The sequence below is a fragment of the Bidens hawaiensis genome, unplaced genomic scaffold (genome assembly GCF_021521415.1).
Source record: "Bidens hawaiensis isolate Kalapana, Puna unplaced genomic scaffold, B.hawaiensis_p1.1 tig00031771_1, whole genome shotgun sequence".
Classification (NCBI taxonomy): Eukaryota; Viridiplantae; Streptophyta; class Magnoliopsida; order Asterales; family Asteraceae; genus Bidens; species Bidens hawaiensis.
In genome coordinates this window covers 24,918-41,358 of record NW_027495366.1, presented here as the reverse complement: position 1 = coordinate 41,358, position 16,441 = coordinate 24,918, and the positions used below count along the sequence as shown (strand labels likewise).

Sequence of the window (16,441 nt, the reverse complement as noted above, 5' to 3'; positions counted from 1 at the left end):
TTAACACTTGTTAATTGTTATTGATACTGATGATGACTAAAGGAGTGACAACGATTCAAATAAAGAGCATTATTTGTAATTATCTTATTTTAAGTACACAACATGCAAACTGGTTATCCAAACACCCTTTGACTTATCCACACACCATTTCAAGTGGGGTTTCATACGATAGTATAGCCCCTATACGATCGTATTGAGGGTGTGTGGATAACCAAATGGTGTACTAATAACATATCCCATTTTTTAAAGTTATATTTGGCTAGTATTTGTACATCAAGTCAAGCAACAGAGTTAACAAGTTACCTAGTTGTCAGGAGGTCAAGAATCACACCACATTTTTTGTGAATTCTGTTGTAACCCTCGAAAACCACGCCATCTTTAAACAATATAAATAAATAAATACCTTCGGTTATTATCTAAAATTACTGTCATTTTCTCAAGATTTCATCTAAAATCATGAGAAACATCAGTTTTACAGTTTTACTCATCACATGCATTGTTCTTCCATGTTATCATGGTGGCTTAACCATGGCCACTGGCACCCAAGATGGATCAGAGCATTGGGGTTATGTTGAAGTCAGACCCGGTAACATATAACTGTCTTTTTTTATAAAGTTATTTATTTATTTTTTTAATGGATGTTTGAGAAACCCATTTTCAAGATTGGATTTTGATTCTTGGAAATAGGCGCACACATGTTCTGGTGGCATTACAAAAGTCCGTACAGAGTTCATGATCCAAAGAAGCCATGGCCAACTATACTTTGGTTGCAAGGTGGACCAGTAAGTGGTGCTTATTACTTTAAAAGTTTAAATCTTTAATAAGTTATTCAACTCATGTTTATACAAAAGGTTAAACATTCTTTATAGATTATAAAAAAAAGTAGAAGATTAATTCTTTAAGTTATACAACTCATGTTGATACAAAAAGGTTAAAGATTTTTTTTGTATAAATTATGGAATTCATATTGATACAAAAGGTTAAGGATTCTTCTATATAGAACTCATCAAAAAGATTTTTGGAACTCATGTTTATAAAATAAAGGTTAATGATTCTTTCTAAGATGTTTATACAAAAAGGTTAAAGATTCTTTTGTAACTTATTATAGAACTCATGTTTAACCAAAAAAAAGTGCTCATTTTCTTTATAAGTTACAGAACTCATGTATATAAAGAAAAGATTCAAGATTCTTTATAAATTATAGTCATTTTTTTTTGTGCTCAATGAAATGCAGGGTGGTTCAGGAGTTGGAATAGGAAACTTTAAAGAGGTGGGGCCATTGGATGCTGACTTGAAACCAAGAAACTATACATGGCTCAAAAAGGGAGATCTATTATTCGTGGTATTAAATTTGTGGTAAATTTACAATATTTAATGTATTTTTCTTGAATTTCCTTTTATTGATCTATTATTTTTGTGGGATTTTAGGATAATCCAGTTGGGACAGGATACAGTTTTGTAAAGGATAAAGAGTTATTAGTGAAAACTGATGATGAAGCTGCGACGGATTTAACTACATTGTTGATTAAGTTATTTAACCGAAATAAAACCCTACAAAAAAGCCCTCTTTATATTGTGGCGGAATCGTATGGTGGGAAATATGCTGTCACTCTTGGATTGTCGGCTCTCAAAGCGATTAAAGCCGGGAAATTAAAGCTCAAACTTGGAGGTTTAGATTTTTACAAATCTTGAAGTATGAAATGCCAAAAAGTTAAAAACTTGACATTTGATATAAAGTTTGAAACCATTTTGTGTGGGTGTAAATGTAGGAGTTGCATTGGGAAATAGTTGGATGTCACCTATAGATTTTGTGGTGAGTAAAGTTTATATATTTTTTTTTCTTTTGAAATGTTTTTATTCACACATTTCTTGAACTTTATAGGCTTCATGGGCTCCTCTGCTAAAAGATTTTTCAAGGATAGACAACAGTGGTTTTAAGACATCAGAAAGGTTAATTTATGGTTCATCAACTGTGTGTTGTGTGTGTGTTATTAAGCTCATGATTGGGCTAGATTTGACAAACCCTTTTCAGGAAACAGACTAGTTGAAGACATAAAGAAACAAATAGCAAATGGGCAAATGAAAGAGGCCACTAAAACATGGAATGATCTTGAAATGGTGATCATGAACACCAGTAACCATATTGTATGCATCTTTTCATGTTTTTATATCTTTTATTTTGATTATCTAAAAAGTTGTAAATAGCTTTGTTTGATCATAGGATTTCTACAACATTATGAGGGATTCCAGGAGTCCTGATGTGTCAACGACAACAAACGAGCTATCAAGAAAAACCATGATAAATGAAGAGTCAAGAAATCTTGATTCTTTGAGGGTTTTACCAGGTTTCGTTAATGATTTAAAGACTTTAATGAATGGTGCAGTGAAAAAGAAATTGAGGATTCCAAAAGATGTTATGTGAGTCTTTGCGCTTTTTCGGGTCACTTCCACATATTTTTTTTATCCGAATTTGGTTTTTGCAGGTGGGCATCTCAGGGGGATCTTGTTTTCGACGCGTTATCTGGCGATTTCATGAGACAGAGGCTTAAAGAGGCGAGTGTTAAGAATTGACGATTGTGTTGAATTGTGATATGGTTTTCATTAACATCATTTATAATTCTTTGCTTGTAGGTTGATCAACTCTTGGATGCTGGAGTCCATGTGACAGTATATAGTGGTCAAGTAAGATGCTTTGTTTGCAATATATTTAGATATTTTAGAGTAGTACTAGAATGGAATACGAACCGTGAAAGCGTGGAAGCGCAATTGTGATTTTAAATTCCGGTTGGTTGCTTGGTTTGTAGCTTGATCTCATTTGTTCAACAAAGGGTGCTGAAGTATGGGTTGAGAAGCTCAAGTAAATTCACTTCTCCTTTTTTCTGTCATTTGTTTTTCATAATATGAAAGGAAGTGAGTCAAGTGGCTAAAAATATGTACATGAGAATATATCTAAGAATGAGGATGTAAATGAGATAAAAACCTTAATTGTTTGGAACTTGAGATATAAAATTAACCTGGTGATAGATTACTATATTGTTCTTAACATATGTGTGTTTTATTTTTGACAAAAAGGTGGAAAGGACTAAAGACATTCCTGAACATGGATAGAACCCCCGCGTATTGTGGAGATGACATGGAAACTAAAGCATTTGCGAAGTCCTACAAAAATTTTCATTTTTATTGGATTCTTAAAGCCGGTCATTTTGTAAGTATTCGCTTCAATATTGTAGCAGTGTGGCTTTTAACTTATGTTTATTTTATCTTATGAATTATTGTCATTTTTAGGTGCCGGTGGATCAACCATGTGTATCATTGGACATGATAGGCAACATAACTCGGTCCCCAGCCTGATAGACGGATGGAGAGGGAAATAAGAAAACGAATAATGATAAGATTTAATAAGATGTTATTAGGAGCAGTATAACAGAATTCTCATTTAAAAAAATCTATAGTTAAATGATTACAAATTTAGTTATTAATATCTATTGAAATTTGAGTATATACTTGAAGGTTTTATTAGGGTGCTATATGCATATATATCATTACATATCTAAACAAATTGCTTGTAAGTTCAACTCTATATATGGGCAAGAAAAGCATTATGGCCCATCATTTTTTGGTTGTTGGAAACTTTAAGAGCAAGTATGTGAAAATCAGAATGGACAGTAATTTGACTAGCACTGCCACTGTCAGTTAACTTGGGCAAGTGAAGAAACACTAAGTGACCCGGTACAGATTACTGGTAACCTGGAGGTTAGATAGATGTTTCCCACGAGGGGTTAGACCCTTGGAAGATGGTTCTTCTGATAACCTGCAAAACAGACACCGTGAGCTCGTCACTGAGAAGGGGGGGGGGGGGGTTCCTCCTTGTGACCACCCTCCGGCGTGAGAATCAGACTAGATTGCTCTTTAAATATAAAAGTATATTAAGAGATTGCTAGAGCAGATATCAGGTATAATATGATGATAATGTGATAAGATATGATAAGATGAGATGGTCATACCATTTGTGGTATTTATAGCCGAAGGTAGGTTTCCAAGGAGGTATGGCCGGCTGCAACAGTGTTCCTGTTCCACCAACAGTAGCCTACGCACGTGCCCTGCTGGTAGTTGGTGGGTAGGTAGCGGCTGATAGCGACCAGGCCTGCTGTATACTATTCCTTTTCCACCAACTGCCAGCTACGCACGTGGTATGACAAGAGTTGGTGAGTAGGCAGCGGCTAATAGTGACACAGTACAGGAGCATGCTGCTCGCCATACTGTGTCAGTAAGCTGTCGTATCTTTAGTCAGATCTTTTTCCCATACCTCGTCAGGTACAGTACAGAAGATCTTCCCGTATCGTACGGACTGGCTTATTTGGGCGGGAGTATTCCCCCTCCCGCCCTTGTGCGGGATTGTTCCCGGCTTTGCTCATTCCCTCAGGTGACACTGAGTGATGGAGAGCTAAGTGCCTTGTGCGTGTAGCCTTGCTGCGCGGGTGGCCTTCCCTGATGGCTTGTATCCGAAGCTGCGGGAACAGGCGGAGTCCTTCACCATCGGGAGGCATTTCCTGCGGGACCAGCTTGCGTACTGCGCGTAAGGACGTCACGTCTCTGAGCATGGTTGGTCCTGCGGATCCAGTTGGTTTCTGCGCAGACGTCCATCTTCAAGGTGAGTCTTGCGGGTCCAACTGGGCTCTGCTGGGACCTACCTCTTCAAGCCCCCCCAGTCCAATGTTCTTCTCATGAGTGTTTAATAAAGTGAGGTGAACTTTTGGACTTAAGCAGAGGGTTTTGAAAAGGGTTTTTTAAGGTTTTCCATGGGGATTCCTCCCGCGGAAGTCCTTGTCACTTGCAGAAATTCCCGAGTTTCCTGCTTGGTCTTTGGGTATGATGCGGGTAGGTCTGTAACCTCCTCGCAAGTCAGGAGCGTTGAGTCCCACTTGTGTGGATTCTCCGTGAGGTTTTGGTAGTTTTGAACATAGTGATCAATTATGTTAAAACCACCAATTCCATCCTGGAGCTTCAAACAACATAGTTCTCGACGTTCCCGCTATGCGGGGATGTTATTTCCGTTTCCGCAAGCATTGCCCAGAAGATCCTTCTTGGTTTCAATTCCCAGCGGAGCGCTAGGTATGTGAAGGGTTTTGCCTTAACACTGTACCCGCGCTCGTCTTATGGTTACTTTACTTCCAAGGTATTCCTGGCGTCAATTCTCTGTGGGTGCTAGGTATGTGAAGGGTTTTGCCTTTACACTGTACCCGCACCCGTCTTATAGTTACTTGGTTGCCGAGGAATATTTGGCTTCAATTCCCTGCGGGTGCTAGGTATGTGAAGGGTTTTGCCTTTACACTGTACCCGCATCCGTCTTACGGTTACTTGTTCGCCAAAATTTACTTGGCTTCAATTCCCTGCGGGTGCTAGGTATGTGAAGGGTTTTGCCTTTACACTGTACCCGCATCCGTCTTACGGTTACTTGTTTGCCAAAGTTTTACTTGGCTGCAATTCCCTGCGGGTGCTAGGTACGTGAAGGGTTTTGCCTTTACACTGTACCCGCATCCGTCTTACGGTTACTTGTTTGCCAAGGTAAGGGGTATTTTCCCGCTTACTTTTTAATATTTTCAAAATTTGAATTTTGAAATTCGAAAGGTTGGTGGAAAGATAGGAACAGTCCAAATCTCTGAAACGTCGTGCGACGGTTTCTTCTGACCGTGTCAGGTCGTGCAGGAAGTTATGGTGACGTGACATTATATGGTCATTCCAGACGCTTTTTCAGGCGCGTGGGCCCGATTTTTCGGGCGCGTGGCCGCGAAATTACTGGCACACGTCCTTTCAACAGCTGTTTCCAGCTTGCTTTTTGCCACGTGTCATAGTTTCATTGCACCTTTGATTTCTCTCTCCTCCGCATTAAATTCACCGCATTAATTGCGATTACTATATAAAGGGGGAGAGGGTTCTTTGTAATCCACACTTTCACCTCTCTTCTTCTTAGCGATTTCCGGCAAATACTCCCCTTTTCAGGCAAGCATTTTCCCGAAATCGCTTTCTTCTTTCTGCAAAATGTCTTCCCATGATGCTGAAGCTGTAGCCGACGATAGGAGTACTGCTGGCGAGTGCCAGTGTGCTCTACCTGTCGATCAGTACCAGTATGTCGTCAGGAAATTCATGCTTGAGTCTCTTGAGCCTGAGTTTCCTGAACCCCACCAGACTGTGTACGATGCCCCCAGTGGCAAGATCGGGGTATATGCTGCATTCTTTGTTTATGGGAACCTTAGGTTCCCATTGACAAAGTTTGTGTACCGTGTCCTGGAGAGGCACGGTGTGCACCTAACCGAGTTGCATCCGATGGCGATTGCCAAGATCCGGCACTTCGAGTGGGTGTGCCGGATTCTGGGTATTGAGCCCTATGTGGACCGCCTGATGACCTTCTATACTTGGAGGTGCATCCAGTGGTGGTACACCCTGACAACCCGTATTAAGGGTTTGAAGATCTGCGTGACCGAGCGCAGTCTCCGATCGTGGAAGCGGGAGTTCTTCTACGTTTCTGCCCGCGCCATCCCCATTGCCATGAAGTTTAAGAAGGGGCAAGCGCTTCCGAGCCTTCATGCTTCCAGCTACCAGGAGGCGGAATGGTTCGCGAAGATATCCCGGGTCCAATCTCCGGTTTACCGGTTTGCGGAGTCCGGGATGGTGATGCTGGGGATGAGCCGGGTATGGAAGGATGCGTCCCGGTTTCCCATCCTTCTCGAATACGGTTTGAACTCTATTCCTTATGGTATGTCTTGTCTTTCTTGCTGATATGAGTTTGTCTTCTAACTGTTTCTTTTCTTTTCAGAGGGGAACGATTTGGAGTCGCTCCTGTACCCGCGGGAAGCTGACGGTCCCGTGCGGGTGGGCACTCGTGCTCTAGACGAGAACGAGTTGCCCATCCTGGAGCAAACGGCGGATCGGTTTGTGGAGGTCTATCCGCTGGGCCACGAGATCCTGAGCCAACGGCGGCCAGGTAAGGCGATACTCTATCCTCAACCCCTCAATGCTGTACCCGCTGCTGGAATTCCTGACATCCTGTCTTCTTCTGAGGAATCCGCAGATGGTCCTCCGCTGGTGCGGAAGAGGAAGGCTGCCGGTGGGAAAGGGAAGGAGAAGGTGGCCTCCACAGCTGATCCGGTGCTCCTATCTGACACCGAGTCAGATAGTGAAGAGGTGGCGGGGAACCCGGGTGGTGAGAAGACCACTGTTCCGGAGGCTACGACTGTTACCTCCGGAGAACCAATGGCGACGACGGTGACCGGCATCAAGAGACCGGCTCCATCGGGTTCGTCCCCGCCCGTCCGTACGTTCAAGCTCAAGAAAACCCGTTAGTACAACTCTTGGCTTTTATCTTCATAGTTTAATCTTCCAAGTCTTTTAACACTTTTCTTCTTTACGCAGGTGTGGATGTTGGCGCATTCCAGGGTGGAGCACAGAGGAGTACCTCTCCGCCGATGACGGTAGGCTCGGTCAGCCTACCTGAGGCGACGACCCAGGCGCCTGCGCCTGCTTCCGCTGGATCAGTTGCTCAGTCCCTTGAGCCGACTGTTTCAGCCGAGATGACGTCACCGCCGGTGGTAAGTGCGATTTTTACAGCATCTTTCACCGAGCCGGCGGTTACGATTGCTGCGGATTCTGCGGCAGCGACTGCGGCGGCTGCCACCATGCCCCCGCCACCGGCACCGACGGCCGGCCCATCAGGTACGCATGGGAGTACTCGCCAATCTTTGCTACCTTCCCATCTGCCTGACCTTTTGGATGGGTTTCCTTTGGGTTCAGGTGATGGGTTCGGCGGCTATCGGCCTGTTATAGACCCTACAGGTGCGTAGGGTTCCTTTGGCCCTTTTTCACTTTTATTTTTTATCATCTTTTCCTAACTGCTTTTTTGTTTTTTGCAGTGTCGGATTCCAATGAAGTGTATGTTCCGCGATGGAACATACGCCGAGGAACAACCCTTCGTACCCCTGTGGAGTGCGTGGAATGGGCTCGCCACGCTGCTCCCCATGGTGCGTTGGGGGAAGCCATGGCTAGCTAACAGGAGGGTAGGCTAACCAATGAGCTTCGGGTTCTCCAGGCCCGGATGCAGCCGCGCGTCGAGCTGCTTTGTCGTGAAAACGACAAGTTAAAAGCAGCTCGCGCCAAGGAAGTATCTCACGCGCGGGCTCTTCGGGAGAACCAAAAGTTGGCCGCAGCTGCTGCGGAGAAGGAGAAGGCCTTCAAGGCCCTCGAGGTTGAGGTTCAAGCGCGACTCGAGGCCCGCTCCAAGGCTGCCCAAGCTGTTAACGAACAGCTTCGGCTGGCTAAGGAGACTGCGAGGAACGCAACCGAGACGGCCACCAAGGCTGAAGCCGTTGCTGAGCCTTTACGCGTGGAGAACGAGGAGCTCAAGGCCAAATTGGAGGCTCTCCAACGTGCTCATGATGCCTTGGCGATGGAGGATGCCAAGAAGCTTCAAGAGATCCTGGACCAGAGGGGCGTGCTTGATCACACCGAGCGGAAGCTTAAGGGCGTTGAAGAGGCTGCTGCAAAGGAAGTGCTACTTGCCAACCTTAACAAAAGCGAAGCCGAACGCGCCTGCACCCAAGCTCAAGCCGCCCTCCAAGAAGCTCTGGTTGCCAAGGAATGGCTTCTTCGAGAAGCGTTGCCTCAGGTATGTTTGGCTTTACGTCTTCACGCTTTCCTTTGTACATAGAAAAGGTGTTTGACACTTGTATTTTCTTTGTAGGTTGTGCATCGGGTCTTGTCAGAGACTACTTACGATGATGCCATGAGCGCAGCCCTCAACGCTTCTCATGAGGATGGGGAAAAGGTCGGCTTCCTGCTTGGTCTAGGGTTCGTTGAGAAAGGCGTCCCGCCTTCCAACTTCCCTTTGTTCGATGCGGACACCGAAGCTGCATATGACCAAGCGGTGAACCAATACGCCGCCTTCACGCATCCGGTGGTGGAGAAGGTAAACGAAGTTGCTGCTGCTGATGATGGGCTAGCTATCCTCAAAGCTTTCCTTGAACTGCCACGCTCTACTGATGGGGCTGGTCCAAGTGGAAGTGGCCCTGAAGCCTGATCCTGAAGATCCCTTCCCACTGCTAGGATAGTTTTAGCTTGTATAGATTTATTTTCTTGTAGGCGGGTAGTTACCCGGCCATTCTTGTAATAATTCGTTTGTGGAATATAAATCTTTTTGCGTATAAGATTGTTATTTCCTTCTTTGGGTTTCTTGCTTTATAAACTTATGACTTGCATACTTAGTTTAAATTAGCAATTTTTCAAGTGTAGAATAAGTTAACCTGTTGAACGTGGTTGATAATGGGTTAAAGTTTTGCTTCCTTTTTCGTGATTGTGCGGGTAGAACCGTCACTTGCACTTAGTAGGATGGCTAAACTTTAACCTTCATCTGACCTGCGTGTAGGTTTTCCTTATCCTTTGAGGATAAGTTAACCTTTGAACGTGGTTGATAATAGGTGTGAAGTTTTGCTTCCTCTTTCGTGATTGTGCGGGTAGAACCGTCACTTGCACTTAGTAGGATGGCTAAACTTTAACCTTCATCTGACCTGCGTGTAGGTTTTCCTTATCCTTTGAGGATAAGTTAACCTTTGAACGTGGTTAATAGGTGTGAAGTTTTGCTTCCTCTTTCGTGATTGTGCGGGTAGAACCGTCACTTGCACTTAGTAGGATGGCAAAACTTTACCCTTATCTGACCTGCGTGTAGGTCTTCCTTATCCTTTGAGGATAAGTTAACCTTTGAACGTGGTTGATAATAGGTGTGAAGTTTTGCTTCCTCTTTCGTGATTGTGCGGGTAGAACCGTCACTTGCACTTAGTAGGATGGCGAGACTTTACCCTTATCTGACCTGCGTGAAGGTTTTTTCCTGTTATTGGGTTTGTGCGGGTAGGACCGCCTTCCCACGCAACGACTTCACGTAATGTGGATGCCGTCACCAGTGTTACATAGTTTAACCGTTCGACGCGCGGTTGTTAGGTTATTGTTCAGTTTCCTCATTATGATTCGTGCGGATAGACCGGCACTTTCATTTTTGGGTGCTGAACCTTTCCCCTTCAACTGACCTGCGTGAAGGTTTTTTCCTGTTATTGGGTTTGTGCGGGTAGGACCGCCTTCCCACGCAACGACTTCACGTAATGTGAATGCCGTCACCAGTGTTACATAGTTTAACCGTTCGACGCGCGGTTGTCGATAGGTTATTGTTCAGTTTCCTCATTATGATTCGTGTGGATAGACCGGCACTTTCATTTTTGGGTGCTGAACCTTTCCCCTTCAACTGACCTGCGTGAAGGTTTTTTCCTGTTATTGGGTTTGTGCGGGTAGGATCGCCTTCCCACGCCTTCCCACGCAACGACTTCACGTAATGTGAATATCGTCATATTAGTGTTCAGAAAGGTAAAATCATCAGCTTCGATGTTCTAAAGAGAATCATTTCCATTAGAAGTGGCTCTTGGCCTTTTCTTTACAAATTGGAATTGATTTACCTGCAAATTGTGTAAATGAGCTCCCTTCCATATTGTTGGGATGGGAGTGCCATCGAGCCGATACGCACCTGGCTCGGGATCTCGTTCTTTACGCAGCATGTAGTCTCGATATTGAAGCTGGAATTTTTATTCGTGTTTTCCCCAGCTGGGGTTCTACACGCACCCGCCTGCTCAGCCTTTATTGCGCCACGAGGTGCGCGAGCGTCCCATCCCTGACAAATGCTTCGACCATGTCTTTTACGTCTATGCATTCTTCAGTGTTGTGGCCTTTTGTCTTGTGAAAGTCACAGTATTTGCTCCGATCAGCATCGTGACGATGTCGGATTATTGGAGGCTTTGGCCACGGGAGCTCTTCAGTGGCGAATATCTCAGTGACGCTTTTGGTGAGTGGCGTCCATCTGGAGTTTCGGTGCGGCTGTACATTATCCCTTCCGCTCAATCGATGTTGCAAGCCGGATGAGGTGTCAAAGTTTACCCTTGACTGCCAAATGCCTAGCTTCCGCTTTTTATTTAATCGGGCGGTGAGGACGTTGTCTTCTCTCGTCTTCTGAGTGTAGAGGTTTGTGCTCTGTGGGAGATCTCTACCCAGTTGCTTCTCCGTTTTCGCATAGCGTTTTGCTGCTGTCATGATGGCATCCAATGTGGATGGCATGCCATCTTTACCCGTTAGGGTGCGGATGAGCTCTGGGTCATGCGCGCCCTGGATGAAGGCAGCGCGAACAAGATTTTCGCTGATATTGCCCAAACTTAGCTTCTTTGAGTTGAAGCGAGTGATGAAGTTTGGCAGAGATTCATCTTCTTCTCGTATGCATTTGAGGATTGTCCATTGCTCCTCGGTATACTTCCGTTGCTGGCTGAAGTGTTGGCTAAACTTCTGCTGGAAGTCTGCCCAGTCGTAGATGTGGTTGACCGGTAGACGATCAAACCAAGCTCTAGCAGCCCCAACAAGCGTCATTTGGAACATGTAGCACCACGTGGGTTCCGTCCAATTGCTGACGGTTGCCCCCGCTATGAACCTGTTCAAATGATCGTCTGGATCAGATATACCGTCATATGTGCCTATGTTAGGCATTTGTTTAGCACTCTTTGGGGCGATTGCTTCCGCAATGTCCCTTGCAAACTTGGACGTTCCTGCATTTGCAACGTTTGGTCTGAACGTTTTGGAGAAGTCTCGTGGACTTCCACCTGTGCTTTTTGGTTTGAAGGCTTGTCCAAAATGCCTTTTCGGTTGGGATTCCATTTCCTTACGCTTCCCTTTTGCCCTATGGCGAGGGTTCGCGTCGGAGTCGGATTCCTCCGAGTCATCCTCCCAGTATTCGAATTCGTCGGCCTGTTGTACGGAACGCAAGCGTTCGTTCAACTCGGCCTGGAATTCCTTTTGTCGTGCCTCCGCCCATGCCTTGACTTCATCGAGAGTTTGGCGGGGGAGTCTTCGTTTCTCAACCTGGGTATCAGTGGATCCCAGTAGGCGATCATTTACTGCACTTGCCCCAGCATGAGTAACTGGGGTAGTGTTCGTAAAATTTACTTCACTTGCCCCGGCTTGGGTAACCGGGGTAGTGTTTGTAAAAACTGTGTTACCGGTATTCCCCCCAGTAGCTGGGGTTGTGGTTACCGGAATTTCTCTAACCATCTTTGTAGAAGTTTGAAAAAACTGGAGAAAAATGTAGTTCTAGCTTTACCCACGGATGGCGCCAATGAAGAAACACTAAGTGACCCGGTACAGATTACTGGTAACCTGGAGGTTAGATAGATGTTTCCCACGAGGGGTTAGACCCTTGGAAGATGGTTCTTCTGATAACCTGCAAAACAGACACCGTGAGCTCGTCACTGAGAAGGGGGGGGGGTTCCTCCTTGTGACCACCCTCCGGCGTGAGAATCAGACTAGATTGCTCTTTAAATATAAAAGTATATTAAGAGATTGCTAGAGCAGATATCAGGTATAATATGATGATAATGTGATAAGATATGATAAGATGAGATGGTCATACCATTTGTGGTATTTATAGCCGAAGGTAGGTTTCCAAGGAGGTATGGCCGGCTGCAACAGTGTTCCTGTTCCACCAACAGTAGCCTACGCACGTGCCCTGCTGGTAGTTGGTGGGTAGGTAGCGGCTGATAGCGACCAGGCCTGCTGTATACTATTCCTTTTCCACCAACTGCCAGCTACGCACGTGGTATGACAAGAGTTGGTGAGTAGGCAGCGGCTAATAGTGACACAGTACAGGAGCATGCTGCTCGCCATACTGTGTCAGTAAGCTGTCGTATCTTTAGTCAGATCTTTTTCCCATACCTCGTCAGGTACAGTACAGAAGATCTTCCCGTATCGTACGGACTGGCTTATTTGGGCGGGAGTATTCCCCCTCCCGCCCTTGTGCGGGATTGTTCCCGGCTTTGCTCATTCCCTCAGGTGACACTGAGTGATGGAGAGCTAAGTGCCTTGTGCGTGTAGCCTTGCTGCGCGGGTGGCCTTCCCCTGATGGCTTGTATCCGAAGCTGCGGGAACAGGCGGAGTCCTTCACCATCGGGAGGCATTTCCTGCGGGACCAGCTTGCGTACTGCGCGTAAGGACGTCACGTCTCTGAGCATGGTTGGTCCTGCGGATCCAGTTGGTTTCTGCGCAGACGTCCATCTTCAAGGTGAGTCTTGCGGGTCCAACTGGGCTCTGCTGGGACCTACCTCTTCAAGCCCCCCCAGTCCAATGTTCTTCTCATGAGTGTTTAATAAAGTGAGGTGAACTTTTGGACTTAAGCAGAGGGTTTTGAAAAGGGTTTTTTAAGGTTTTCCATGGGGATTCCTCCCGCGGAAGTCCTTGTCACTTGCAGAAATTCCCGAGTTTCCTGCTTGGTCTTTGGGTATGATGCGGGTAGGTCTGTAACCTCCTCGCAAGTCAGGAGCGTTGAGTCCCACTTGTGTGGATTCTCCGTGAGGTTTTGGTAGTTTTGAACATAGTGATCAATTATGTTAAAACCACCAATTCCATCCTGGAGCTTCAAACAACATAGTTCTCGACGTTCCCGCTATGCGGGGATGTTATTTCCGTTTCCGCAAGCATTGCCCAGAAGATCCTTCTTGGTTTCAATTCCCAGCGGAGCGCTAGGTATGTGAAGGGTTTTGCCTTAACACTGTACCCGCGCTCGTCTTATGGTTACTTTACTTCCAAGGTATTCCTGGCGTCAATTCTCTGTGGGTGCTAGGTATGTGAAGGGTTTTGCCTTTACACTGTACCCGCACCCGTCTTATAGTTACTTGGTTGCCGAGGAATATTTGGCTTCAATTCCCTGCGGGTGCTAGGTATGTGAAGGGTTTTGCCTTTACACTGTACCCGCATCCGTCTTACGGTTACTTGTTCGCCAAAATTTACTTGGCTTCAATTCCCTGCGGGTGCTAGGTATGTGAAGGGTTTTGCCTTTACACTGTACCCGCATCCGTCTTACGGTTACTTGTTTGCCAAAGTTTTACTTGGCTGCAATTCCCTGCGGGTGCTAGGTACGTGAAGGGTTTTGCCTTTACACTGTACCCGCATCCGTCTTACGGTTACTTGTTTGCCAAGGTAAGGGGTATTTTCCCGCTTACTTTTTAATATTTTCAAAATTTGAATTTTGAAATTCGAAAGGTTGGTGGAAAGATAGGAACAGTCCAAATCTCTGAAACGTCGTGCGACGGTTTCTTCTGACCGTGTCAGGTCGTGCAGGAAGTTATGGTGACGTGACATTATATGGTCATTCCAGACGCTTTTTCAGGCGCGTGGGCCCGATTTTTCGGGCGCGTGGCCGCGAAATTACTGGCACACGTCCTTTCAACAGCTGTTTCCAGCTTGCTTTTTGCCACGTGTCATAGTTTCATTGCACCTTTGATTTCTCTCTCCTCCGCATTAAATTCACCGCATTAATTGCGATTACTATATAAAGGGGGAGAGGGTTCTTTGTAATCCACACTTTCACCTCTCTTCTTCTTAGCGATTTCCGGCAAATACTCCCCTTTTCAGGCAAGCATTTTCCCGAAATCGCTTTCTTCTTTCTGCAAAATGTCTTCCCATGATGCTGAAGCTGTAGCCGACGATAGGAGTACTGCTGGCGAGTGCCAGTGTGCTCTACCTGTCGATCAGTACCAGTATGTCGTCAGGAAATTCATGCTTGAGTCTCTTGAGCCTGAGTTTCCTGAACCCCACCAGACTGTGTACGATGCCCCCAGTGGCAAGATCGGGGTATATGCTGCATTCTTTGTTTATGGGAACCTTAGGTTCCCATTGACAAAGTTTGTGTACCGTGTCCTGGAGAGGCACGGTGTGCACCTAACCGAGTTGCATCCGATGGCGATTGCCAAGATCCGGCACTTCGAGTGGGTGTGCCGGATTCTGGGTATTGAGCCCTATGTGGACCGCCTGATGACCTTCTATACTTGGAGGTGCATCCAGTGGTGGTACACCCTGACAACCCGTATTAAGGGTTTGAAGATCTGCGTGACCGAGCGCAGTCTCCGATCGTGGAAGCGGGAGTTCTTCTACGTTTCTGCCCGCGCCATCCCCATTGCCATGAAGTTTAAGAAGGGGCAAGCGCTTCCGAGCCTTCATGCTTCCAGCTACCAGGAGGCGGAATGGTTCGCGAAGATATCCCGGGTCCAATCTCCGGTTTACCGGTTTGCGGAGTCCGGGATGGTGATGCTGGGGATGAGCCGGGTATGGAAGGATGCGTCCCGGTTTCCCATCCTTCTCGAATACGGTTTGAACTCTATTCCTTATGGTATGTCTTGTCTTTCTTGCTGATATGAGTTTGTCTTCTAACTGTTTCTTTTCTTTTCAGAGGGGAACGATTTGGAGTCGCTCCTGTACCCGCGGGAAGCTGACGGTCCCGTGCGGGTGGGCACTCGTGCTCTAGACGAGAACGAGTTGCCCATCCTGGAGCAAACGGCGGATCGGTTTGTGGAGGTCTATCCGCTGGGCCACGAGATCCTGAGCCAACGGCGGCCAGGTAAGGCGATACTCTATCCTCAACCCCTCAATGCTGTACCCGCTGCTGGAATTCCTGACATCCTGTCTTCTTCTGAGGAATCCGCAGATGGTCCTCCGCTGGTGCGGAAGAGGAAGGCTGCCGGTGGGAAAGGGAAGGAGAAGGTGGCCTCCACAGCTGATCCGGTGCTCCTATCTGACACCGAGTCAGATAGTGAAGAGGTGGCGGGGAACCCGGGTGGTGAGAAGACCACTGTTCCGGAGGCTACGACTGTTACCTCCGGAGAACCAATGGCGACGACGGTGACCGGCATCAAGAGACCGGCTCCATCGGGTTCGTCCCCGCCCGTCCGTACGTTCAAGCTCAAGAAAACCCGTTAGTACAACTCTTGGCTTTTATCTTCATAGTTTAATCTTCCAAGTCTTTTAACACTTTTCTTCTTTACGCAGGTGTGGATGTTGGCGCATTCCAGGGTGGAGCACAGAGGAGTACCTCTCCGCCGATGACGGTAGGCTCGGTCAGCCTACCTGAGGCGACGACCCAGGCGCCTGCGCCTGCTTCCGCTGGATCAGTTGCTCAGTCCCTTGAGCCGACTGTTTCAGCCGAGATGACGTCACCGCCGGTGGTAAGTGCGATTTTTACAGCATCTTTCACCGAGCCGGCGGTTACGATTGCTGCGGATTCTGCGGCAGCGACTGCGGCGGCTGCCACCATGCCCCCCGCCACCGGCACCGACGGCCGGCCCATCAGGTACGCATGGGAGTACTCGCCAATCTTTGCTACCTTCCCATCTGCCTGACCTTTTGGATGGGTTTCCTTTGGGTTCAGGTGATGGGTTCGGCGGCTATCGGCCTGTTATAGACCCTACAGGTGCGTAGGGTTCCTTTGGCCCTTTTTCACTTTTATTTTTTATCATCTTTTCCTAACTGCTTTTTTGTTTTTTGCAGTGTCGGATTCCAATGAAGTGTATGTTCCGCGATGGAACATACGCCGAGGAACAAC

General features: G+C 46.6%; 1 protein-coding gene across 1 annotated transcript; it reads left to right on the top strand.

Moving 5' to 3' along the window:
• Positions 1-497: 497 nt before the first annotated feature.
• On the top strand, positions 498-3,351 carry LOC143582503 (serine carboxypeptidase-like 51). The gene is made up of 13 exons (XM_077065049.1): positions 498-586; positions 688-782; positions 1,235-1,342; positions 1,429-1,669; positions 1,770-1,813; positions 1,883-1,950; positions 2,040-2,145; positions 2,222-2,418; positions 2,484-2,553; positions 2,632-2,682; positions 2,805-2,857; positions 3,073-3,205; positions 3,286-3,351. The coding sequence occupies exons 1-13, from the start codon at positions 529-531 to the stop codon at positions 3,349-3,351; spliced, it is 1,290 nt and encodes a 429-aa protein (XP_076921164.1). The 5' UTR covers positions 498-528.
• Positions 3,352-16,441: the final 13,090 nt, after the last annotated feature.

Coding starts and splice junctions, on each gene's coding strand:
- LOC143582503 (XM_077065049.1), top strand. CDS start 529: ATGGCCACTGGCACCCAAGATGGATCAGAGCATTGGGGTTATGTTGAA. Junction 2,683..2,804: donor TGACAGTATATAGTGGTCAA/GTAAGATGCTTT, acceptor CTTGGTTTGTAG/CTTGATCTCATTTGTTCAAC. Junction 3,206..3,285: donor TTCTTAAAGCCGGTCATTTT/GTAAGTATTCGC, acceptor TGTCATTTTTAG/GTGCCGGTGGATCAACCATG.